A 27,969-nucleotide genomic window follows, 5' to 3' on the forward strand; every position below is an offset into this window, starting at 1 on the left:
CTAAATCAACATGTATTTTCCATGTAAGCGAGACCCAGGAAACAGAAATGACTTATCAATTCTAACCATACAATGAGTTATATATTTGTTTCTGAATAGCAAGAAAGGGAAGAAAGATCAAGGTTACAAAGCCAACATTGTACCATAGAGAGTTAAAACATGGATTGTTTTACTAAGCTCTTATATTAGTTCAAAGCTGAAATTAAAAATAACTCATGAAACTGTGCTGCATCTGCTCTGTAATGCATGAGTGAAACTAAAATATGTATGTCATCTTATGATAAAGTAGTTTGTGATGTCATGAAAGCAGAACAAGCTTTTGTTGCCCTTGGAAAAGACCGCCCATATTGCAGATCTAAATTTAGATCTGTTTCTATAGGTCTAAGATTTTGTATATATGAATTTAAACAATGACGTAAAGGACCAGTTCTATTTCGAAGTAAGGAATCAATTATTTGTCTTGAGGGATCATCAGATGTGTTTTAATAATCACAAATGGGCATAAATATGTCTCTTAACCAACAAACCCAATCTGAATATGCTGGTAGTAAACATGACAAAAAGCTCTCTAAAATGAGTTGGCACATTCTACATATAAAGTATTTCCATTTCTTCCAAACACTAAAGTAGTAACAGTAGCAGCACACATTTGTGTCTGGACAAGGTTGTGAATGTAAAATAATGTCCTTTGAACTTCTCAGTTAGGTGGCAAGTAGTACATGAGATCTTCAAGGTCCTTGACATAATCATAGATCATAGAGGGCCTCCAGAACAGTGGCGATAGACCAGGCCTGTGTTTCACAACTGAATGGGCAGTACTGTCCGTTTTCATTGGTCAGCTCAGGTAAACCCTTCCAAGGTGATCTAGAACAAAGATGACATATAGATATGAGCTGCTGTATACTGTGCAAATGACTCAAATACTTAATTATTTAACTCAATCTCCTGTAGATTCCAACAATTCCACAAGAAATACAACCATTTTTGTTTGTGTGTGAGATCTGCAATACCTTTCTAAATGGGTATAAAGTCTAGACAGAACATTCTTCACCAGGTACACACTTTCGTTGTACTTCTCTTGGCCCATTTTCTTAGCGAAATAAAGTTTGGCTCGTAAGAAGTATCCGACTGGCCACAGCCATTCCTGAAAACCAATGATTAAATGTGCATGGTTTAAAAAAATAAAACAAAAGAAATCTCTCACATCTGAGATATTTCAAAAATATTATCTTACAGGTCCTTGGTGATAATTGAATCCTTTCGCACAGTTGTAGTTGTCATTATCCAGGGCGTTGTCATAAACGCCACAATACACCAGATCACTGTTCACAAATACAATACACACTGATCACAAATACAGACACGCTAACATCAAAGATATCTACATGCGAATGACTTCTCTGATGCACATACTCTAGTTCTGGAAAAAAACACGGTAACACTTTCTAGACCATGCTTATAATTAATTATAGCCCCATTTATACTTATTTATAAGTATTGCTATTCTTTAAATATATTTATAAAGACTCATTAAGACCTATACAGCATTATAAGAACAGTTATAGTTACATTTATATTATTTTTTATAATTACTTATAAGTCATGCATTTGCTTTCTCAATGTGCATACTCATAATCCATTATACACTGATTTATAAATGATCAAATATCAAATAGTTCCAGAGACACTTGTTTGCTGTACCTATTAGTTATCTATTATGTCTTTAATGGCTAATGTTTGCATTAGAGGTCATGGTAAATTTGATTTGTTGAAATCTATATCTCCTCAGCTATATGCATGGTATTGCTTATAGCAGTTTGGAATTATACTTTAAAAAATATTGTTGCAGTGTTTTGCTAGTATGTATCTTCTGTTGAACATTTTCATTATTTTATTACAGGAATTATTGTTCATTAATTACATTTACAAATAAACAACTTAAAATGTATAATGAGAACATCTTCATGATTTCTTAACATTTACTTTAGGAAAATTGCATCCTATGTTTTCACTTTACTTAAAGCCATCAATGATGCATTTACAGAGGTTAGTAACTGTATTATCACTCACAATAAGTATTTATAAGAACACAACATGGCTATTAATAATGATATATTCACTTATTTGACAGAAATAAATCTGAAGACTAAAAAAAGTAATTGTAACTATAATATAATAACATTATAGGCTGCATCTTTATAAATGCATTCATGGAACCATAGGACTGACTAATTCATACTTATTAATTAGTGTATAATGGATTATGAGCATGCACATTGAAAAAGCAAATGCATGACATAAGTCATTATAAAAATAATATAAATGTAACTATAACTGTTCTTATTAAGCAGATAAGCACTATAGGTTTTAATGTGTCTTTATAAATATATTTATAAAATAATAATACTTACTTATAAATAAGTATAAATGGAGCTATAATTCAGTCTAAGCTCAAAGAAAGTGTTACCAAAAACACTTATCAAAGAATGTCCAGTCAGCACGCCAGAAGAGCACACTCTTAACACAAGTAGCTGCTCAGGCAATAGGCAGACAGCAGGTGTTGTTTTCTACTTACTCTGGGTCCAGTGTTTTCATTCCCAGAGGACCGAGCAGCTTCTTTTCTACCATCTCTAAAGCCTTCCAGGCTCTTTGCACTGTAAACAACTCTGGTGCCTGGTGAAACACAGTGGTGTATAAGAGAACAGCCTCCAAAACACTTGAAAAGATTTTTACAAGCACTAAAACTCACCACAACCATGGCGATGGTGAAATTAGGCCTGAGCTGGTAGTCACACCAGGCGCTAGAGGACCCATAACTGTCTTTGTAAATGCATTTCTTGTGGACCAGGTCGGGATGTTGCTCATTTGGGTCCGCAGGGTCATCTGACACGTAGAATAACCTTTCAAAATTCTCTTGGATCAGTTGATTCCACTCCTTATATGAGATTGACTGTTCTGCTCCTGGATGAACCACATTGGAATGGTCATGATCGATCATTAAAATATATGAAAAGTGATTTTCATGCTGTCAGCTGAATAGGCTGTAAATAATATGTATAACAGTGAATTGTGATACAATTGAAGGTGTGGCTTTGCAACAGTGTAGGATTGGAAAGTGTCACTTTATTTTGAAATATAAATAATAAAATAAAGCAATTATTAAAAAATAAATAAAAATAATAATAATAATAAATAAACAAATATATGTATATAATATGCCATTACTGGCACTTTATTTTGTAATAAAATAATAAACACTGACATTTTCATTGAGAATGAGAATGTGTTATAAAGAACATACCATCTCTGTGTATTGTGACAGAGGAGTATGGATAATTTCCACTCTCATTCATCATCATCAGCCAACGCACCGCTGACTTACTAAGACCTACAATCTCCACCGCAGAGCCATCCCTGAACATAAACACAATGCCATCATTCACTTGACATATGGAGGACTGGTTTATCCAGGCTCAAAACCACTCAGTCTCAGTGTTTAACATTAAAAGCATTATTTTGTACTAGATATAATGGAGCTTTATTACACTGTAGAGGTTTAGTGTGACAGGTATGTTCGCAGGTAATTATAGTACCTGGGTGTGGCTGGAACACCTCTATTATGGGCTTTGTCGCTCTCTCCCATTTTATCCATCCACGTCCCACAGTTGAAGCGATTTCCACCGTAAACAAAGCCTGTCTCGGGATTTACTTTGGCCTCAACGTTAAAGCCTATGAAGCAAGGCAATTGCAAAAGCAAGGTATGGTTAGAGACAAACATGAAAAAACAGAGTCCTCTGTGTATTCATAGACAATGACTCACCTTCATCTCGCATGTTACGGTCGATCTGTGGACCCGCGTTTCTCTCTCTGAACACTATCCCCTGGATATGACGCTGCATAGCCTCTTGAATGACCACATATAGTGGCTGGTCGTGCTCCTGATTCAAGTCATGAACAAAAATATTAACAGCATTCAGTCAATCTGAAACCATGCCAAAACATTTATTTTACATTTTTGAAGAATATTCTGGCTACACTTTTCATTCTGAGGACTGGGGTTGTTAAGCTACAAAATGACAAAAAAGCACCATAAAAGTATGGTATCATAAAAATGAAATGTTTATTAATTCCAGAGGCTAATCATTTAAATATTAAATGGAAGTTAAAGGGATAGTTCACCCAAAAATGAAAATTCTGTCATCATTTACTCAGAGTCTTAAGTTGTTCCAGACCTATATGCATTCATATTTTCAAAGAATATGGGTAACTTAATCAGTTGATGGGCCCCATTGACTTCCATTATATGGAAAGAAAATACTATGGAAGTCAATGGAGTCCATCAGCTGTTTGGTTACTGACACTCTTCAAAACATCTTCTTTTGTGTTCAGCAGGAGAATGAAATTCATACAGGTTTGGAACAACTTGAGGGTGAGCAATATTGGAGCAATATCTAAAACTTACAATATCTAAAGTCTGAACCTATTATAAAGTGTATGATGTTACACTTATAAGCAAAATATCACATTTTAATAATTTTATTTAAAAACGGCCTTGAAAGTTGCTTACCAATGATAATGTACAGTAATAGGTAATGCTAATGTAATAGGTAATTGTGAAACAAAATAATAAAAATGAAAGGCTTTTTTTTATTTCAGTGGCTAATATTTTGGATGTTAAATGGAAGTGTAGTAGATTAAGTAGCAAAATATTAAAAAACCCTTACTGAGGCATATAGGCCAGGGCATAAGGGCGTTCGCACCGGATAGTTCTAGGAACTTAGTTCTAGGAACTAACAAGCAGGGTGGTTCCAAAGAACTACTGGTTCCCTTGGAAACATTTTTAAAGGGCATTTAAGGAGAAATCTTTTCATAGTTCCTAGAACTATGAGCAGAAGTACCCGGATTTTGGCATGTTCACACCGCAGGAACTAGGAACGATTTTAGTCCTAGGAACTTCTTTTGGAGAAACTAATTTAGCTCCTACTTCAGAGTAGGGTCTGATGGTGCGTTCAAGTCATCTCGTATAGATCGTTTTTACGAGTTGAACGCACATGAACGCCACCACAATGTCGTAAATACCAGTGTGAAGCTCGGAATTTTCTTGAAGGCCCGATCTTTACGAGTTGTGGGCGTGTCACTGAGAAACATGGCGGAATACCTCAATACCGAAAGGTATTTAGCTGTGATATTGTCAGGCTTTTCTAGTTACAGAGAAGTAAGCTAATTACCTGCACAGAATATGATGGCATTATAATATAACAATGTAATATGTAACGATAAAGTTTACAGTGGCTTCATAAATTAATTAAAAACATAAAAAACCAAAGCACACCTGAGGCACATTTCTTTGTTCTTTATTTTCTAAAACTAGAGTATAACCTTGCTGTATTTTTGTGTAATTAATTAAGAGAAAGTACACCGCCATCTTACTATTCTTACACCGCCAACGCACCTGCCGTCGTAAACACGACTTCCCACCTTGTAAGTACGAACTTCCCAGGAGGACTTGAGCGCACCATAAACCAGCACCAGTGGAACTGTCACAGGAACTACCAGTGACGTAAGTGTACGCTGATTGGCCGAACGCATGCGAAACACCAGCACCTGCCATTTTTTTAAAAGCTGTGTAAACACAGATTATAGCCTATATATTTACTCCAGAAACTAACTCTATGAACATGGGAACAGTCAAATATTGGCCTCTTAACCTTTACACTAAGGAGAAAATCCAAAGTAATTTTGAGGGGACCAAGCAAAACATAATTATGTATTTCTGCTCAGCTAGCAACTGGACATCAACCACATGGCATATACTAATACCTTTTTAATATACTGTCTTTCTATGAATAACATTTCTATCTAATAACGTATTAGACAGGACTGTTAGACAGATTGTAAACTAAACATGGAGAATGCGAGCACTGTGTGCTCAGGCTCTGGCGTTCTCAGCGCCGTCAAAATAAAGGTCCGCCGCGCCGCCAAATTAAAATTCACAACAACAAGTGTGGCTTACGTCACTTCATAGTTCCTACTGGCAGTGCGAATGCAACCAGGAAAATGACCAGGAACCTTTAGTTTCTAGGTGAACCACCCTGGTTGCTAGTATCCGGTGTGAAAGCCCCTTTAGTCTAAAATTAAATATGGCACTACCCTGACTAAGGTCTATTGTACTGTATCAAGTATCATAAGCAGTCAAAGATTGTTTCCTTTTTTCTTACCACTGTCCCCAGGGGCTGTGCCTCAGAATCATCAGTGGGATACATACGTGACACAGGGCATGTTATAATATCTGTGCCGTTGGGCACAATGCTACAGTAGTCCTGGATACACTGAAGCCACCACCACACTGCATCACGGCAGTTATAACGGGCTGCGACACCCTGACCCAGCAGATTAGGGATCAGACCGTGGCGCATCGTGCCAGCAAAGGCTAAGATTATATTTCTGTCAGAAACACACCAGATTAGAAGATGATTTCGGGCGGGATTGGTATGTTTAGTATGCATTCTAAAATTAGATGCTCACCTGGCCTCCAGGTACCGCCCTGTCAAAAGCATGAGGCCGCGCAGAGCTATGAATGTGTCTCGCCCCCAGCAGCGGAAGATTCCAGTGGAGAAATGCGGCAGACCTGCACAGATGAAAGTGGAACCACAGGCATCTTCAACTTTATCAGGTCAAGAGACGAAGTATGAACCCTTGTGACATGCCGTATAAAATTGACTTGCATTTTAAACCAGGTAAAAAAATAATAGGTATATTGTGCCATAATGATGTATTTACACACATTTTTGTACTCATTATAGTAATGTACTGTAAAATGTATTTATTTATGTTTTTGTTTTATTGTAATCTCATTTCTATTTATATTAATCAAATTATTATTATTTTTTTTTAATCTAGCTTCATTATTTAATAGATTAATAACTAACTTATATTTGATCACATTTTGTATGATTTATTGTTAATCTAATTTATTTGCTTAATTATTTAAACTTATTTTTATTTTTTAATTTTTTTACTTTTTTCCAGTTTTTTTCCAGTTTTTTTCTAGACTTTTTCCACAGACACCCTTAAACTCCCTCTGGGTCTCCAGACCCCAGTTTGAAAAAGCCTACAGTAAAGGAAAGGTTGTGCAAGAAAGCCTTTATATGGGGATGGTTTGGGCATTTTTATTCAAATTATTAACCTTAGAAATGCAGTCAGTCATAACATTAGAGCCAGGATAAGAACAATTTCATGTGTGTACACATGCATTGTGGATTAGGCATACGTTTTTTGAGAGAAGTTATTATTAGCACAAAATTAGCTGTTCCAATTTAGCAGACTTTAAGTATATCAATTAAGTATATTAAAAGTACAATTGCAGGGTATTTATATTAAGTACATACATATGTAAATGTATTTGTAGTATAACTTAGCATAAAATACATTTATTTCAAATACATTTTGGTATATTTATTTTGCATGAGGTAATGACACCCATTTTTTTTCTTTAACTCTGAAATAACCTACATACAGTTTTATCTGATGTCGTACTTATGGCATATTGTATGTGCTGTGCATTATGAGAGTGCACATAATTTAAACATTTTCCAAAATTGCACTATGTAAGGATTTTTATTTAGACAAAAAAATGTCAGCTTATCATTTAATAGTCCCTCACACAATTTAGGCACAATAAAAAATGTGGAAGTGTATGAGTTTGTATATCAATAATCTTTAAGTATGTAAATATGGTACTATTTGCATGATATTATACAGTAGGCCCACATCTCAATTTTAGACAATATGTAATGCGAGTTTCTTGGCCTAAAAAAGGCCTTGTTTTAGGAAATTTAAAGCATGAATTAATCTAAATATCCCAGGCAATCGAATTATTTATAGTCGATGAAAATGTGTATGAATCCAACCTGCAGCAAGAGAAACGCAACACTGCTCCTCTTGTTTGGTTACATTGTTGAGTCGGACCGGGACATCCTCCAGTTCGGGGGAGAGAGGGGGCAGGGCAGGGACATGACCTACCCCACACATCTGAACCGAGCCCAGGGCCAGCTGCTTCACCAGGGTCGACCCGTTCTGAACAAAGCTGTCAGTTCAATAGAACCCATTACACACATTATTACAAACATTACTCACAAAATATTAAACTTATACAGAGAACAAATCAAACCTGGACATTTGGTTGAAGATTTCATCTACAGCCGTGGCATACGCCCCAACAATAATGGCATCAAAATAAGACGGCACTAAGTAGCGTGGAATATGTTTGAGGTATGTGAATACAGCACTGAACCACTTTCCGACCTAGGATAAATCAGAAATATTTAGACAGAAATATGCCACATCAAAAGTGTGAAAAACATTTCTACAATTTTACATTTTTGCTAATCTGTTCTGAGTAGCACACCAAACTTTATTACTTTTTACTATTTATTACTTCATTACTAAAAAACATATTTCCTTTCCTACCTCCCGCAGAGCTCCGCCTTTATTCATCAGGCGAGTGCTCACGTAATTGATCATCCAATCACCTTGCCTGAGATTGTCACAAAACGGATGTCCGAGGTCATTTTTGGGACGAATCTCAGACAACACTGACACAAAACCTGCGAATATTGAAAGCATGATGTTTATTCATAGTCACATGACTACAGTGACCGATCATGTTATTTGGGTTTTGTGGTACCTTGTAGGCCTCCGTACTTCAGCGGCATCCAGGATGGTATATTGTAGCAGCCACCACCATCTTCCTGTTCCTCCGCATCACAGCAGAATAACAACACGTTCAGCTCGGCCAGAGTCAGTTTGGATATTAAACTGCCACGTAATTTAAAACAACAGGTCTTAGTGAGAGAATGAAGTTAAAAGAAACTGAACTGATTCATATCATTATGTAATAAAATTAACTGTTAAACAGCACAGTTGATATTTCGCTTTCTAAGCAAATTAATTAATGCGAATTGAGTTTGTAAAAGGTAAACGTAAATATGACTTACAATTCTAGAGCTACTTTCAGGATGCCAGGAACATTGCTGTCAGTCAGACTGCCAGATTTATACAGCCGGTTGAACTGTGAGAGTTGAGTTCGCAAGTAGCCGACCATTTTCTGAGAGTTTGGATCAAGACTCACCCTGTGAAATCAGTTACATGTTGAAATTAATTCATTAATATTCATTTAAAGGAACAGTTCACCTAAAAATAATTCACGCTCATGTGGATTTAAACATGGAACCATGGAACACACACACACAAAAAGAGACTTCCATAGCACCAAAAAGGACACCAAGAGCACTTTAAAAGCACTATATTTGTGGTCTATAATCCAAATGCTTTTTGGAGATGGTATGGAGAAGTTTCAAAAAAAAAAAAAAAAATGTATGTGTGTTCCATGGTCACCATGATTATATTATCATGACATTATATTTTTGTGGGTTTGTTTGTGGTTAACACCTTCAGATTCGATGGCTATTTTCATTTTCATGGCAAGAAGGGTTGCAAAATATTTATATAAAGATTCTTAAAAAAATAAAAATAGTTTGGGTGTGTTTCAGACACACACAAATTATTATAAAAAAAAAAATATATATATATATATATATATATATATATATATATATATATATATATATATATTCTTTCAGTTTAAGCAACAAATGATATAATAAGTGACACATTAAATAAGACTATTAAATAGGATTCATTTAATTTGGTGTGTGTTTGATTACCTGAATGTAATTACACTACCGGGAGTGAGCTTTTCAAACAAAATCTCCTCAACAAACTCACTGCGGCCCTTTGTGGTAGCATCTCCCTGTTTTACAATTTCACTGTCCTTTAACTGAAAACAAAAACACGTGTTATATGCAAGCCTACATCAGTAGGGACAAGCTCTGCACACAAGTACAGTATTAAAGTACTCTACACTAAGAAGCTATAAAAAGAGCACACTAAAAGCCAACAAATAACCAAAATTCACACAGAACAGGATCTTTGTCTGTTAGTCTTTTCTCTGCCTGATGACAGCATACAGAAACTTCATGTCACAGCACAGCTGCACCCAGCACTAGTGTCATGTTACCTGGACGTGTTCACGGATCACAACAGTGTAATTCGGCAAGCCGTTTATGCACGTCTCATCTTTCGCATATGACTCAGCGTTTCTCTCGATTGTCCGTGCCTCTAAAATCACCTCCTCAATTTTACCTGTGTAACATGATGACAGATTAGACAGAACATGTCTAACTGGTTTATAAGGATGACTGATTCACAGTTAGTTGCACTTCAGTGACATTTGAAGAGAAAATGAATTGTCAAACTGCTTGATGTGCTCTACATAAAATTAGATGACTTTGATTTTAACAGCGTAATCTGAAAGCAAAGAGCGCTTAGCACTATGAGTTTTGGCGTCTGTACCTGGGATGTACATGGGGGCCAGATGCTCTTTGTATTGGTGTGTTTCAGGGTTTTTAAACGCTGTTCGAGACACAGTCACAACAGACTGATGTGTGCTGGGGCAATGCCTGGTCACAGCCACGGTGTCTTCATCCAGCTGATCTACATAAACCTGTGACATGCATGATGAACAAATACAAAGAAACAGACAGCAATGTGCACATAAGACTGATGTAGGTTACAGGTATAAATAATAACAACGAGTCCCACCACCCTAGTGACAACTTTACAGCTCAAATAACATTTTAATACATAAAGAATTAATTTATAGGGGTTCGAAAAAAGTATTTGGACAGCTAAATATATCTGAATGTCTTTGGATTAGAGTAAGAAAAATTGGTATTTAAAGCAATATATATATTAAAAAAAAGGTTTTTACATGATCAAAACAATATTTGGATAATTTTGGATACTTTATAACACATGTTAAACAGCAAAAGGGGCTCAGAAAAGTGAAGTTTGTTCTGAGAAAATTTCTGAAAACCAACTCTTTAAGTGTTTTGGTAAATCCTGAGCTTCACATTTCTGCTTTTAAAATGAACTTCCAATGCAAGTTCTTCTCTTTATAAACAAGTTTGGTATGAGGTATGAACTGTTGTAACAGATTCCTTAATTTCAGTTTAATCCAGAGGAATTAAGGTGTCTGCTACAGTAAGTAACAAATCAGTGAAATCAGTAGTTAGTAAAAACTTCGCAATAAGTATCAAAGTCTCCTCTTGCCGTTAATGATTGTGACTAATAATACTTTTATTTGAGATCTGATATGAGTAAACATTAACCTGGGTGAAGCCCTTCTCTGCCAGTTCTTGGTGGAGTTTGTTGAGGGCCAGCTTTCCTGCCATTATACCAGTCTGGAGGTTCACCTCCCCAACAGAAGAGTTCAGTGCATCAGGATTCCATTTAGGGTACAGACGCTCTTCCTTTACTACTGAAATCTGAGAAAAAAAGCGGGTTGATACTACACCAACACCCATTATGTGGGCAAAAAGCATATGTACATATATATTTGCATACATATTTTCAGTGTTGGTAAAGAGTGTTATGTTATCAGATTACTTTTTTCAAGTAACTTCAACTTAAATTGACATTAAAATGCCATTCAAACAAGTAGGCAAAGTTACTTTGTTTTCCCATTTATTGACTGACAAGTTGTGTATTTGTAGTGTTGCATTCCGAATTAGAGTTTCTTCCATTTAGATGAATGTAAATGCTAACAGATAGCTTTCTCCAGGTATATTAGAAACCCCAGGGAAATATTTTGACGTGGAAGGGAGGAAAAAAATAATAACAGAAAAGGTTTTGTTTAGGTATGAATACCGAACCAGATACAGAGGACTCTTTGTTAGTGAGAAGTAAAGAAATAATTATGGGAGTTTTATTATCAAGGTGCTGACAGAACAAATGATTCTTGTTACATAATTGTGATGAGCGTAAACAGTATTTTTTAATCTGCTTTGTTATATAAAAATACATAAAAACTTGGAGGAGAAAGAGTAAGTTATGCAACTTTTATGTAACAAAACAAAATCTCAATATACAGCTACCGTTGTTTTTAAAAGTCTGTTATGTTCACCAAGGTTGAACTGATTTGATCAAAAATACAGTAAAAACAGTAATATAGTGAAATATTATTACAATTTAACATAACTGTTTTCTATTTTCCTGTGATTGCAAAGCTGAATTTTCAGCATCATTCCTCCAGTCTTTAGTGTCACATGATCCTTCATAAATAATTATAATATGCTGATTTGCAACACAAGAAACATTTCTTATTATTATCAATGTTAAGCTTCCTTGAATTTGTTTTAGATCAGTGACTTTAGTGAGTTGAAAGCCTTTCTGCTACCAGTTTCCTTAGGAGGTGCCTTTATACTAAAATACTGTCTATTTAGTCATTGACTGATTGGACGGCAAGACCTTTAGGTTTAAGTTTAGGACAGCCAAAGTCACTGTACACATTTTTACCTGGTGAGGTACGAGCTCATCGTATCCTCTAGTGCTGCCTGAGGCGCAGCAGGCCATAGAGACGATAGCAGAGCTGGGTAAAGCATCATACGCCGAACGAACCTACAAGACAAGAATAAGAAAAACAGATCTTTCATATTAAAAATGTATATTAAACAGTATAAAAATAAACCTCATGATACATAAAATACATTTTGTGTGTTGCTGACCTGAATGGGACATTCGTTGTCATGGGTAATATCCAGAAACATGGCATGAGCGATCGATGGCACTAAAGGCCTGAGGTTTGGCTGTACGAATGACCCTACAGGCTCCCCTCCGAAACGATACACCAGTCGACCCTCCTCATGGCTGTTCCCGGCACTCATGGCCTCTAATGATGAGTGAACAAATTTTATCAGTAAATGGCACATTTAATAAAAAGGTCAAACTTTACATGACAAGATTCATGTTGGAGTTTAATTTGGATGTTTTCTAAACTATTGGCACTTTTCATACTCTCAAAAGTTTATTTAATTTGTGTACTAACTATATACAGTACATATACAGTACTGTACATACATCACAGAGGAAATCTGTAATTTTTTTATGGAAGTCATTAACATTACCGTCACAGCTTCATTGTTTCGTCATTGGACCAAAAAACCTATAAAAACGTATATAAATTATTTTTTACACAAATATATTGGAATGGTTTTCATTTCACTTTTTGCTGAGATAATTATTTTATTTTATTATAGTGCTGTCAATCGATTTAAAAATTAACTCGATTAATCACAATTTTTTTCTGTGATTAATCGCAATTCAAAACACTTACATTTTTATAGGTTTATATTTAGTTTACATATTTTATAATGTAATCATTTCACAGTTAATCTCCAAATTAATGTAGAGACTCAGACAACATTTTTATGAATGAAGGTCAGTATCACTGATACTAATACAGCTACTTATGTCTCGATGAAAATGATTTTAAACATTAATTATAGCCATTCAACATTACAGTGTAATTGAAAGCTATACATTTTTTAACATTTATTAGGCTTCAAAAAATATAATAACTTTTAATTTAAGCAAACTTCAAACAATCCTCACATAAACCCATAATAAATGTCATATTTATTTGTGCCCTTCCTTCCTGACTAACAGAAATTGAATAAAGTTATCAAACAGTCTGCACTGCATTAGATTAAATATAGACTAAGCCTTATTAAAGCTTCAAAAGTTCTTTGCAACTTTGTTCTTTGATTAATATTACTGACAGAAAGCTTTATTGGCTGCTGTCCCTTTAAAACCAGCCGCTGCTGCACGACACATCTCACACGCCTCATTCTCTCACAACTCTTTATGTTAATTTAAGACTTTATTTAACTAATTTAAGATTGCTGTTATGAGGATACTCGACAAAACGGACATTTTGGCATAGTTGTGTGTGTTATTGTTCGTTCAAGCGCGAAAGAGAACTGTATTTTGGCGCGCTGTCTGTGCGCACGATACTGGCGCGCGTCTTCTGTGCGTCACATAGACAGAACACAGCGCGTTCTTGTTGCGCTTGAATGGTTTAAAAGCATTTGCATGAATAAAAGCGTTATCATATGATGTAACGCTAGCAAAAGGATGACGGAAAAAACGGATGCTGCGTTAAATATTTTAACGTGTTAAACTGGACAAAAATGTATCGCATGCGTTAACGCTGACAGACCTGACTTGATCTGTCCATTTTACATTTTAAAATGGGACAAAAGTAAAACAATACAATGTAAACATAAATGGCTTTTTAAAAGTAGAAAAAATAAATGACAAAAAGATAAATGACAAAAATAATGTGGCCTTCTTCAAAGAAATTAATACGTAAAAATTAACACCTGTGACATAAAAGTGCCAGTAGTTCAAGAACCAGTCCATATCCATCTAATATCTAAAATCTAAGGATATTCTGTGTGAAATACAACTCAAACTCTATCAACAGCAGCTGTGGTGTTTTAGCTCATTTTGAGGATGATTTACATCTGCTGTAAATTTGTATTTCACATGGAATTCACATTTATTTCTGAGTGTCACTGCAACTGCATTTCCCAATCTCTTTGCGTCTTACCTCGGATAAGGGAGGTAATGCCAAGCCTAGTCATAAAGACATTGTCCAGCTCTTCGCTGCCAGTAAAGAGCTCAGCCACCACATACAGATCAGGCCTGTGATGACGAGCGAAAGCTAACATATACTGCAGCCCACGCAGCACACAGCAGTAGGGTTAGAAAACAGGATGGATGGATGGATGGATGAATGGATATGGGTGTAGGTAAACTAAGCAAGACAGACAATGTGTGAAGTGCATGACAATGAGTGGGAACATGCTCAGGTTACATGGTAAAAAGGATATAATGCAGGTGTATTAGTAATGAAGTATGGCATTAATATAGTATTATTTGTGTGCACATGAAATGCATCAGGTCAAATTAGGTTATGGAGAGAAAAAGTATGTTATTAACGGTAAGGTATTAATGTTTTGAGAAAGCAAAAAGGAGGGGGGAAAAAACACAAAGAGCAAATTGAGCATCAAACGTGTATTTTGCAGTCTGCAGTACCTCTGACAAGACTGGTTATCCCCAGCCGATTTACAAACAAATTGTCAAGCTGTTCACTTCCTGTAAAGAGTTCAGCTATCACATAAAGATTGGGCCTGACCACTCTGGCTGCAGCTAACATGGCCTATAGACACAACATACAAGATGCCACATTTAATAGTACACATGAAAAACCTGCAGTACAAACTCAGAAGGAATGAAACCACATATTTTCAACATTAGAATGAAAGAAAAGTGATCACATTCTTCAGATATAATCTAGGAATCTACAATGACATTGCAAAACATTCTGAATTTCTGTCTGTAGAATATGATGTCATTTGTATGCAGTAAATATATCATAATCTATGAATCTACAGTGACACTGCAAAACGTTCTGAGTTCCTGTCAGTAGCATATGGTGTCATTTGTATAAATATATCATGAAATATGCCTGCAGATCAAAAATAAAGTGGAAATCTGAGCACGTACCTCAGCCACATGAAGGGGTGTGGAGTGGCAGTTATCCAGACGCACACCGGAGAAATGTTTGGCTGTGATCTCTGTGTACTTCTTCATGTGAGCCCATAAGTATGGACAGTCTTCTGGCTTATCGCCATAGCGAAGTTTAACGCTGTCACCCCAGCAAACAAGCTCTCTTCTGAGGTAAACATTAGACCCTAACAGACAGATAAATCAACCATTAAAAACTGGCTGAACATTTTTTGAATGGCTTTGCTGGCCCAACCAGCACCAAACCAGCATAAACCAGTGTGGACCAGCATGCAGGTATTTTCATTACCGTTCAGAAGAAACCAACATAAACACATATTTTGACTCACCTGCCTCTGCAAAGTTTCTGAGCGGGTCATCACCCATGACCCATCCATTATGGGCGAGCAGATGACAAGCCTCATTTGGATTCAGCATCAGCTGGTTTTCCTGCTCCATTGGCATGTCCTCAAATGGGTAGGTAAAATATCTGAATCATTAAAACAACAAAACAAGGATGAAAACTGTAAATCTGCCGTTCTCATCAGTGTATTACACTATAAAATGCTAAGCTTACAAGATATCATGTGGCTTCTGAGGAGAAAAAAATTGTTATTTGGATATATTTGTGCCATTAAAAAGTTTTGTTTGAGGCCCTTGACTAGAATCCATAAGCATTTTCACGAAACTCAGAATATGAGTGGACATGCAATAGGCTATGTCAAAAGAAAGAACAGAGCATCTGCTTTTAAACAAAAAACCTGTTTTATTCTAGCTTAATGCATTCTTTTTTTTATTGAATTTTTTTTATTTTATTGATTTATTTTCACTTGAATGTGGGTAGTTTCATAAAAAAGCAACATTTTGAGAAAAAAGCTGAGAAAATCACATTTTCGTCAAAGACTACATCCAGATCGGATTCAGAATGATGAGCAAAACATATATGGAGTAAATCGAGTTCATCAACACCCCTTATGCTTGCACAGTCCTATAGCTCGTCCTGGGTCGATATTTTATTCGGTAACATTCGGCAGTTTGGATATGCTGTTTAATGTTGATGATCGCGTTATTTTACATATGCATCTGCTTATCTATGCTATCGGTTATTTCTGCTTCTTTTTTGCCTGTTTGTCTGTTTTGATCAGATTCAGTACTCTTTCAGAAGATGCCTAATAATAGCGCCCCCTACTGTATAACAGTGAAAACACGGAAAGCCATTTCCGTCAATGGTGGGAAAAGAGTTAATGGGTATAGCTACAGTAACGTCTTCAGCTAGTCAACTTGAGATCCTTTCCATCTAAGCTGGTTTTATCTCGTAAGCCTATTAGTTAATGTTTTATGAGCAGTAGGATGATCTCTCTTTCCTTTTTATTTACGAGAAATAACCATATTTATCCACACAGTCACACAGAGCCAAAGCACAACCAAAAAATTATTACGCAAAATGTAGGCAGTTTTGTTTTTTAATTGCTAGTGTCAAAAGTAACATAGTGGACCTTTTACGACTGCATAACCCAGAAAAAACATGTTTAAAACATTCAGAATTAGCATTTTCATAACCTAATGGAAACATTAGCTAAATGTTTTTTTTTGTTTTTTTTTTTGCTGCCGTGTCTTAGCAACACTAAGCAACTGCTATGTCTTAGCAGACATAAGTCTGTCAGATGATTTCTTCCTAAGTGGGCAGTTCTTGTCCAGAATAAGTTTCAAAGTAGACCAGACTTTCAGACTGCCACCAATCTTGCTCTGCGAGATTTATTGATATTTACCTAGTCACCAAAGGGTTTGTCCGAGTGACAGGTCCAAGTAGAGGACCGTGGGTGGCGAGTCTTTCATAACAAACCGTTCCAACTATGCAGTTTATAGCCTGCAGGGGGGAAATGATGCAAATGAATCACACAAATAACAAAGCTAAACAGTAAGATCATCTGTGAATCATACAAACACCTAAAGCTAACAGAAACCAACCTTCTCATGATGACTATGCATTTCCTTATAGCATTCCACATTCAGTTCCTCAAGACTCTTTTTAAACCAATCACAGGACTCTTGAATGGATTTGGGACCGTTACTGTTGTTTTGATATGTACAGGGAAATAAAGTTTATTTGTTCACAAAGTGCAGTACACTGGCATAATAAGAAAAAAATAGACATATAAAAAAATCAAATTTTAATGTAAAAATGGATGAAAACATATATATATATATATACTGTATATATATATATATATACTGTATTAGTATAAGTGACAGATATATTAGTATAATTATATTATATATATATATTATACTGATCATATATCATATAAGTGATGTAGGGACTTCCTTGTTGATAGTTATATGACCATTAGAATATTATTGCTTTATTGTGATTATACCATTATATGAAAAGGTCAGGGTGACTAAGATAAGTATAATGACAATACAATTAAACAGAAAACACATACTCTATCCAAAAAAACAATCATTAAACAGAACTTGAATAGGAAGTGGACTCACGTGTGTCTGCCAAATATCTCCAGGGCCAGTTGCATGTCTACGGTGTTGCTGAGGCGTCCATACCGTGAATCCTGGATGACTTTTAATTTCGGCTTTCCCATCAGCTCGGGGCCCTCAGGTTTGTTACCTACAGATGCCAAATACATCCAACTTACCTCTGACCCTACAAAATACAAGTGACAGAGCATCCAAGAACATTCTAGCAGACTTCAAATGCTCACCAGCCTGAAGAACCTTCCTAAACTGCTCCACGGCTTTCTCAATGTTCACCTGCAGAAACTCCCATAGTTTCATCTGGGAGAAAACTTCCGTCCATAGAAGCCCTCGTAGGATCTGAAACATCAATCCAAACACCATCACTTGTTGGCCTGTCACCACAAACTTTAAAGGATTTTTGGCACATTAAAAAGCCGTGACAGCCTCCAGACTCACAGTAATGCGTTTCTCATTCTCAATAAGAGGTGGAAGGCCACTGTCGCTGTATTTCCCATCAGCTACGGCACAGCTGAAGTGCCACAGGGCTCTATCCAGCACCCAGGCTGGCTTCAGATGAGGAGAGTTTACCAGGTTATAGCCACACTCTGGATGGAGTCTGATCCACTTACTGTTGGCAGCTAACCAAGGGAACAATCATAAAATCATAGTCTTATAAATAAATAAAATAAAATCTGTTTTTCTAAGCTATAGACAGAAGATATTATTTAAACTGCCGCATAGACTATATCATCATCACTATGACCTTCGGCTCATTTTACTTCAGTCAATTGGAGTGATTTCCTTTCAAAAACCAAACATATGGAAATACAATCTGCTGCACCTGTTAGTATAAGATTATATTACACATGCTGGGTCAAAAGTGTGCGGAAAATGAAAAGGTGACATGCAAACATAGTTAATTGGTTGGAAAGTAAATGGCGAATAATTGTATGTGAGTTCCTGATAAGGATTGGTATGTTTGCACATAATAAATGGCAAGTAAAATCAATTTCAAAATGCTCATTAAGTGTGATAAACTTCAGTCTGGTGTCTAAAGAGCTGCTCTGATTCCAAATTTACACTATCACAGCCGTTCTGCTTCTAAGCAAAGATTGCAGCCGTGTTCAAAGGTTCAAAGAGCAGGAAACCGTTTCTGTGGCACTTGAAAAAAAATGCTCAAACCTATCTGGAATAATTAATCTACGATTCAGTGAATAAGCTCTGTTGTGTGCATAACAATAAAAACAATAATGACCACTAAGATTTATACAACTGTTTTGGGAGATACATCCATTTTCTATTTCTTTCACTAATCAACATGCATGGAAAAAAATAATAAGACAAATCAAATTACTTGTTTGGAAAATTGCTAAATTAGTCACATCATATTGTGTGAATATTGCTTGCTGGGAGACTTAAACTGAAATATATTATAGCAACAATTTTGGCAGGGAAATAAAAAACAGAGTGTGAGCTGCAGGTTTATATAGTTTTAACCCATATTTATTGAAAAGTTGATTTGATGGCTTTAAAACAACTGCTGTAATTTTGTATCAGACTGTGAGTCTCTGAGGGTTACAGTAATTGAGCTGTTTATAGTCGGTAAATGCCGATGGTTCATAGTTAAAGCATGTTAACCACAGCAAAACAAGCAAAAGATCGAAAGGAAAAATACAAAAAAAATTTACTTCTGGCATCCTGTAGAGCTACTTTTACACCCTGCTGGACCACATTTTTACAGACTAACCAAAACAAAGCTAGTTGGCAAGAAACAGTTCTTAGTTTGACACCCAATTAAACTATATGGTGTATATGAAAATGTGTTCCTATGACACACATGCAGCAGAGGGCAACATGAAACATTAGAATGTCACAAAGAACGAGGCAGCCAACATTAATCTTCCTACAGTGTGACTGAAAGGTCAAAAATCTTAAACATTGTGCCACAGATGTGACCAGCTTTCATCTACCCTCTGATCGCTGCAATTGATATATAAATAGCCTAACCACTTCTTTCTTAATCTGCTGTGTCGTTCTTCAGAGGTGACATTGCCATTCCAATGAGATAAATAGCCAAAGATGCAGGACTGGAAGTTTCTCCAAACATTATTCACTAATATGTGCTAAAGACAGTTGAAATTACCTGTGTGGTTGTACACCACATCTGTGATGCAAATCACATTCCACTCTTTCTTGAGTTTCTCCGTCAGGTTGCCCACATCCATCCAGGTGTAGTTCTTTCCAGGTGGGGAGAAATCGGGGTTCAGCTCTAGCTGATCAGCTATGGAGTAGCATGACCGTGATAAGCCTAGTTTCTGCAGAGGCGTGAAGTGGATCATATTGTAACCTGAACATAAAAAAAAACATGTACAAAAAATTGGTGGTTCATCTACTTCAGATGTGTTTTTTGTGTCTTAAATGGCTAAACTTGGCCAAAAAAAAAAAAATGGCTTGTTAGTTGTTAGTCGTGCAAAAGTGCCAAGGTGTTTTTATATGATTATGGTGTTTTGGCCGGTTGATAGGGCATTGGTATGGTGTTCAGGGTGTTTGCTATGGTTACTTACTGGAATTAAAAAAGTCTACACACAGATGGCATGCATTCTAATCTAGGGGTGTAACAATATATTGTGTCACAATATGTCGCAATACAAAAATGCAACAAGATGTATCGTGGATAGTGACAATCTGTATTGTATATAGTTCACCCAAAATGAAAGTTACTGTGTGAGAAAAAATTCAAGTTTACATAGTTTTAGTGTCCGTACTCAGTACTACATTAAACTACTATATAATGTTGAATAATGTATAATATTGCAATGGGGGAATATTTGTGGGTCCTAATCATGCCAAATGTCGTATGTTACCAGTAAAAAGTGGCCTACATTATTTTAAATATCTAGTCGGCGACAGAGTGCAAGCATATTCGTCTAAAATAATTCTGTATTTTCAGCTTCAGAATCATGAATAGTTTTTATTCTGGTGTCACCATTGTCCTGTGCATTGGGTTACCAGCACCAAGTCCAAGCCTATTCATTTACACCGCCAGTGTAATACCAAATTTTGCATTTTATTCAACAGTAAAAAAAATGTGTTAACCTTTTACCGTATGTCTTGGAGTATTGCAATAATATCGTATCGTGAGTTCAGTATTGTGATATGTATGGAATCGTGACTTAAGGAGGGTATTGTTACACCCCTACTTTTTGATGATTCTGGTAAAGTGCAATAACCCATAGATTGCCGCAATCAGTGGGGAGCAAAAATATCCTTTTTTATACACATTAGCACATATTTTTCTATATGAGGGGGCTTCAGATGGCTTTTGTTGGAGTCACAAGTACTACAGCAATACCAAACTCATAAATGAGTTTCAATAGACACTGATAAATGATTCATACCAGTTTCCTTAGCCACTCTTAGTCTGTCTAGCCATTCATCCAGAGGGCCCAGACATTTTGCCAGGTAAGTCTGAACTGTAATGCAATCCAGAGGCAGGATCTTCCTCTCATGGCCGACGCGCAGCACTGGATCCACAACAATGTAGCCACCTCCGGTTCGTTCCTCATTCCTGAATACACAATATTGTAACATCTTTCTTTTTTATGGTAACAATTAGAAACTGCCACAATTCCAAGAATTCTCACTCACCCACACCCAAAGTAATACTGATAAGACCCTGCTATCTCCAGGTCCAGTTTGCAGTACTTGTCTGAGTCATCCTCTCTGCCACTGGGGTTCACCCACTCCAGCCGACGGAAACTGGAGCCAACGAACCTCTTGCCATGTGCTGGGTAATCGGTGTGAACATGCACACTCTTGCCCTGCAGGGTCGGGCCCAGGCGGAACTGAAGCTCAAAGCCTAAGTGAAATTAAATGTGAGTCACATGACAAAAACATCAGGGTAATATCCAATAACCCCTCAAAGAAGATCCTTGAATCATAAATTATTGTTCAGAGTCATGAAACTTAATACATATCAGATACTGTGTAATTTATGTTTTAGAACAAAACATGAAAATCCCTTCAAGTAGACTTCAAGAAGATCTTATTTTCCTCATAAATCTTTGATTTAATTCTCCTTGAAGCCACTGGTTGTTCAGAAAGCTTTCCCGTTCGCCTTAAGCTAAAAGGCGAGAATGTCTGTGTTTATCAGTGTTAAAATTTCATTAGGCTATTTAAAATAAATTATATTTGGAATATTTTATCTACAATTTACAGAATATGCGCCATTTTGTGTTTAAAAAACAAAGCTGACCACTGATTTATACAACAGCATATAAACAACTATACAAACTTTAAGTTGGCTTAAGAAAGCCGGACCAGATAGTTTGAAGCAGTTTCTTGCCATAAAGTTTGATGAAGTGTTAAAAGCTTGAAGTTTGAAGGTTTTTAGTTTTAATTAGTTTAAGTTTTAGTTTAGAAGTTTTAAAAGTTTGAATGTTTTCAGTTTGAAATGGTTTAAGTTTTAGTTTAGTAGTTTTAAACGTTTGATGATGGGCAAAGAGCCTCCTGTGCACTTGCTCCTGCCTCCTCCGGTTGAGAAAGTGGAGCATTTTTTAAATTTTGCTGATGTGGGTCCCAGGAAAATACACTTACGCCCATATTTAAAAGTCAGAGTGTAATTTTTTATTACATATGCAATCCCTTCCTCAAATTCGACCTCTTCTCTGCTTTTGAAAGCTAAATATACTTGTTTTCCACTGCCGAGTGCACTAGTCAATGTGTTTTTGTAAGCCGTTATCTTAACTTCACCACCTTCTTGAAGAAATGCTGTACCCCTATGTCACTATAATTTATCTATTAATAATTTTTGCATCGGCAGTATGTTTATTAAACACTAAAAGTATAAACATATTTGTGCACAAAAAATCCAAACTTCTTAAAACTCTGTAACATATAGATCAGTGGTTCTCATCCACGTTCCTGGAGTCCCACACAGTTTGCATGTCTCAATCAAACACTCCTGATTTATGTCATCAGCTCATTATTGGATGACATATATCGTGAAGGACATTATATAACAATGTAAACTTTTTGGTAAATGTGATCATGCAGGCTTTGTTCGAGCTGTGAACAAATCTATTTTGTCTTTTTTTTGTTGTCTACAGTAGATTGGACATCTTGTCCATCTAGGTAAGTTACATTGTTAAACATTTCAGATTTAATGCATGGTGGTTTTTGAAATATCTTTATAGGGAAAGTAGGGAAGGGTGATTACTAAGATTAAAAAAACTTTGTCCTGTTTTCAACAATTAACCCTTAAGGCTGGACTACATTACCCAACTTTAAAATATAAACATATTATACAAATACTAGACAGCGCTTACTTAAACACAATTCATGATTAATATGACGGAAATGTAGTACAGTTCTTATTTACATTTAATAATTCAATTATTCTTGTACTAGGCATGTTTGTTTGTGTTCATAATGTAACTAACTTGTTTTTTTCTTCTTGTGTTCGTGTGTGTGTGTGTGTGTGTGTGTGTGTGTGTGTGTGTGTGTGTGTGTGTGTGTGTGTGTGTGTGTGTGTGTGTGTGTGTGTGTGTGTGTGTGTGTGTGTGTGTGTGTGTGTGTGTGTGTGTGTGTGTGTGTGTGTGTGTGTGTGTGTGTTAACCAACTCAATAACCCAATAACCAAACCCAAACTTTGAACCCAATGACCAAACACAATTACCAAACACAAACTTTGAACCCAATAACCAGACCCAAACTTTGAACTTAATAACCAAACCCAAAAAACACAACAAATTGATTTGCAGTGCCAGAAAGCCAGAAAGATGGACCTGCTACAGCTCCAATCTGCCCGGCTACCTTCTTGATCATCACTGATCTGAGGACTACATTGAAAAATCAACAACATTAACACACACACACAGTCATTTGTTTGATAACAAACTGTTTTACTTTAGATTACATAGTGTTAATTTTCTATAGTCTTATTTATCAGATATTTACCTTTTGTAAAATTGACTGCTTAATTGGCTCTTATCATTAAGTATTTTTCCTGTTCAGTAAGTTTGGTCTTGTAACATTGATCTATGTTGTATAATTGATTTCACAAGTGACATTATATTTTGGGTGACATCTTATGCACCAGTCGAATCTTTTTTGATGATATCTGTGTTTAGCATTTTAGTACTATCTCTCGGTTTTTGTAGCGCATATTTAATTTGAGCAAAATTATCTGTTTTAGCATTGCATTAGTTCAGTTTCTGTATTGGTCTATATCACATACTGTAGGACTATTTAACTTTACTGTTTTTTTATTACAGTACGTTTTGTACATACAGTACAAATAAAAATTATATTTATAGTCAAATACTTTGAGATAAATTGTCTAATTTAATATTAGTTCTGTTTCAATTAAATATTTTGTGTTAAATCTAGAATTTAGTTGACTTTACATCCTTCCACTGAAGTATCTGTTAAAACTAATAGCTTAAATAACTGCTGGGATTGTTTCTTGTTTGACTGTGATAGTTGATGTCCAACTGATATTGAAACATTAACAAGAAGAACTAACATTCCTTGAGTAAGTGTTATAATCTGGTGTTTCACAAACGGTTACATTTGCTTTCATAACCCAGTTGTTTAACGATATTAAAACAAACTTCAGTTGCTTCAACATCCTTAAACATCCCCAGAGGTTTGGATTTTTGCGAGACACACCGGTTATCGGCGAGTTTCATAACCTTGTTGAGAACACACTGCAAAGTCTACGAGCTGACGTAAGTGACGCGCTGCTTCTGTGTGGAAACTCGTGTGTCGCTGTGTTCAGAGATCGCTCAGGGAGGTTTGGCTATTTTGATTCGCATAGCAGAAAACCAGATGGCATACCTACAGATGAAGACACAGGTACTGCTGTAATGTTGACATTTTTCCATTTGGAAGACATGGTAGAGAGACTTCTTATAATGTTTCAAGGGTGTTTCTTACTGCCTGATCGGGAACAATTTAATCTACTGCCAATAATGTAGCAGCCCGTCAAGTGATCATCTTTTTGGTGAATAGAACCACACAGTTGATCAATATAACATGGTTACAACTAACACCACTGATCATTTAGAAACAGTCCCTTTAAGTGGAATTTCTCATGACACATTCTCGCATGGTCAATTTATCCAAAAGGCTCAAAATCTGCAGGGTGCACCTACTGGCTTAAAGCAAGTGAAAAAACTGAACAAGTCTCAAAGACAAAGGGCTTTCTGTAAAAAAAGGCACACAAAAACAGCGCAAAAACAAGATGACAACAAAAGCAAACAGATAAAAAGTTATAGGCATCACTATTGTTCTCTTGCATACTTGCATGGATTGAGGGAGCCAACTTACTGACATTGTACTTAACCTTATTATTAGTATGCAAGAGAACATTAGTGATGCCTTGCCTTTGGTAAGCACCACTAATAATAATAATAATAATCTTAAGTACAGTATCAGTAGTTGGCTTTTCCAAGCCAAGTTAATAAAAGATACAATAAAAATTGTCTAATCTTTAATCTTAAATTTTTATTTTAGGGTGATATTGCGATTTTTTATCACTAAACATGCTTGTAAAATCTAATTAAGAAAAAAAAAAAAACAGTTCACATATTTCTTTGAAAGATTGCTAAATTTGATCTGAAAAGGCCTGTTTTAATCTATATTTACTGAAAATGGTGATATCATTTCATTGTTTTGAAAAGACTTGCTGTAGAACCTTTATGTTGTAGAACAAAACATGAAAATCGAATAGACTAAGATTTTATTCTATTCATAAAAAGATATTTATTTAAGCTATTTTACAAACCCATAAGAAATTCCAGAGGGAACCCATGGCTCAAAAATGATAATGCTATAAAGATTTTCAGGTTTATGGTTGCATAATAGTACTGCTTCATAGTACGTGCAGTATAATAAGCAGTTTGATTCTATTTGTAGTATTCTATTCTGTAATTAGTGACAATCTAACAGTTGCATAGTAAACTATATTTACATTATCTACACTGCAAAACATATGAGCAACACAGCAAACAGGATAGAACACCAGCACATTCCTCCGCTATATATAGCGGACAGATTTTTGAATGTGATATTCGGTGCTCATGCACCACGAGTAAAGCATAAATCTATCCAAAGCTCCCAGGGTTCCAAAGTCTTGAGTTGCAGAGAGTAATAAAGTAAGACAAATAAAAGGGATAGAATAATGTATGCATCAACAACAGCATTAACATTTATAAATGATACAAAAAATCTTTAAAAGAATAAAATAAACATTATGATAGCACAACTGATGATGACGTCAATTAAAATATTTGCATTTGCAATGCACAATTTTTGAGAAGAGGACCTACCTTGCTCCAAGCGAAATAGAGTGCGCTCCAGTCTCTCCATGTCATTCAGGAGAAGCACTCGGATCTGTTGGCCACGGAACATGTTGGCGGTGCTTTTTTAGGATGCCCTTTAAACACAGGAGAGGTAACCTCTGAATTTGCAAGAGTGTGGGCTACCATACGATAACAACGATCAACATGTGAACAATCTGTTGCAATCGATATAGGCAAGTGGGGGATTTGTAGGCTAAATGCTTGCCAGTTTCTCAACAATGTTTGAATTAAAAAAAATCTGACCTAGTGACCTAACCTGAAACAACAGCATATGGACACAATGATGACATAGATGGACAGATAGACAGACAGACAGACAGACAGACAGACAGACAGACAGAGAGAAGATAGATAGATAGATAGATAGATAGATAGATAGATAGATAGATAGATAGATAGATAGATAGATAGATAGATAGATAGATAGATAGATAGGATACAAATAGTCAGACGATAGATAGATAGACAGACAGACAGACAGACAGATAGATAGATACAAATAGTCAGATGATAGATAGATAGATAGATAGATAGATAGATAGATAGATAGATAGAAATAGTCAGATGATAGATAGATAAAAATAGTCAGATGATAGATAGATAAAAATAGTCAGATGATAGATAGATAGATAGATAGATAGATAGATAGATAGATAGATAGATAGATAGATAGATAGATATAAATAGTCAGATGATAGATAGATAAAAATAGTCAGATGATAGATAGATAGATAGATAGATAGATAGATAGATAGATAGATAGATAGATAAGCAAATATATACTGTACTTTTTTAAAATGTTGCATAAATACAGACATGCATAGTTTCAAATAAATAAAAGATTAAAGAATTAGGCCCTATTTGTTGTCACTTTATATCGCACAAATTTGGAAAACTTTAAAAGATACATTTTAAGCACTGTTACATTTTATAAACATTAAATCCAGCTTATAATGTATTTACATGTAAGATACGCTGAAAGAAATATTAAAACAACCAAAACATTTTTTTTTACTTATCTTGACAATTTTGAGGCCTTTTATTTTTCCCATTTGATAGTAGCATGCATTTCATGCAATAAGTAAATATTAAAATGAGGAGCCATAATTGAAATGAACTAATAAAAGTTTAATTACCAGCAACATCCGACAGACTCCTCACTGGAGTGTCACCCGGTGTTAGTCAAGCAGACCTTATGCATCTAATAAGGTCATGCATCTGAGGTGACATGACCTTTCAGTGACCCTAAATATAGCCAGCACCTTTAGTTACATCTCACTGGTTACATCAGGCAAAGCCTGTGCAGTACATGCGTTGTCCATGCAGCACATAGGTGTGATAAAATTTGATGAACTATTGTAATTCCTCCAGTAACAATAATATTTTTTATTAATAATGTATATTTTATAGTGAATTATTTATTATCGTTTATCGTTTATTATTATAGTGTATTTCAGTAATATCACACAAGCACGAGCTGACAACAGCCTAAATATTCATTAGACTTTGATTACCTGAGCCTGAGGCGGCAGGCCCAAAGCCTCAGGTAACGTTAATCACGGTCATGCTGATATTCAGTATTACAGACGTTGAACTCTTGTTCGTGTGATTTTGCCAAATTCAAATTACTACTACTTGGCTTGCGTTCAGGAAAAAAA

The 27,969-nt window shown here is 35.7% G+C and overlaps 1 protein-coding gene and 1 long non-coding RNA gene across 4 annotated transcripts; one reads left to right on the plus strand and one right to left on the minus strand.

The window, feature by feature from the left end:
- Positions 1–59: 59 nt before the first annotated feature.
- Positions 60–27,505, minus strand: aglb (amylo-alpha-1, 6-glucosidase, 4-alpha-glucanotransferase b). 2 transcript variants are annotated; one of them, XM_082184431.1, is made up of 34 exons: positions 27,448–27,505; positions 26,279–26,385; positions 21,595–21,805; positions 21,345–21,514; positions 20,090–20,293; positions 18,403–18,584; positions 18,192–18,303; positions 17,971–18,097; positions 17,440–17,542; positions 17,241–17,338; positions 15,822–15,961; positions 15,472–15,659; positions 14,513–14,636; positions 12,627–12,790; positions 12,418–12,519; positions 11,232–11,387; positions 10,414–10,564; positions 10,079–10,203; positions 9,726–9,838; positions 8,997–9,131; positions 8,687–8,817; positions 8,470–8,606; positions 8,171–8,304; positions 7,911–8,086; positions 6,526–6,628; positions 6,219–6,444; positions 3,821–3,938; positions 3,594–3,729; positions 3,302–3,414; positions 2,750–2,961; positions 2,576–2,673; positions 1,235–1,322; positions 1,011–1,144; positions 60–864 (listed from the first exon to the last, which is right to left on the minus strand). In XM_082184431.1, the coding sequence occupies exons 2-34, from the start codon at positions 26,358–26,360 to the stop codon at positions 747–749; spliced, it is 4,611 nt and encodes a 1,536-aa protein (XP_082040557.1). In that variant the 5' UTR covers positions 26,361–26,385; positions 27,448–27,505; the 3' UTR covers positions 60–746. The 2 variants fall into 2 exon arrangements, with proteins under 2 accessions (XP_082040557.1, XP_082040556.1); XM_082184430.1 differs by lacking the exon at positions 14,513–14,636 and adding an exon at positions 15,001–15,124.
- Positions 15,815–24,871, plus strand: LOC309509706. Of its 2 annotated transcripts, XR_014210015.1 has the most exons (5): positions 15,815–15,948; positions 21,636–21,821; positions 23,055–23,079; positions 23,652–23,865; positions 24,142–24,871. It is a non-coding gene; the product is annotated as an uncharacterized lncRNA (long non-coding RNA). The 2 variants fall into 2 exon arrangements; XR_014210014.1 differs by having other exon boundaries at positions 23,652–24,871.
- Positions 27,506–27,969: the final 464 nt, after the last annotated feature.

This window comes from Leuciscus leuciscus (assembly GCF_965113295.1).
Source record: "Leuciscus leuciscus genome assembly, chromosome: 11".
In the NCBI taxonomy this organism is placed as follows: domain Eukaryota; kingdom Metazoa; phylum Chordata; class Actinopteri; order Cypriniformes; family Leuciscidae; genus Leuciscus; species Leuciscus leuciscus.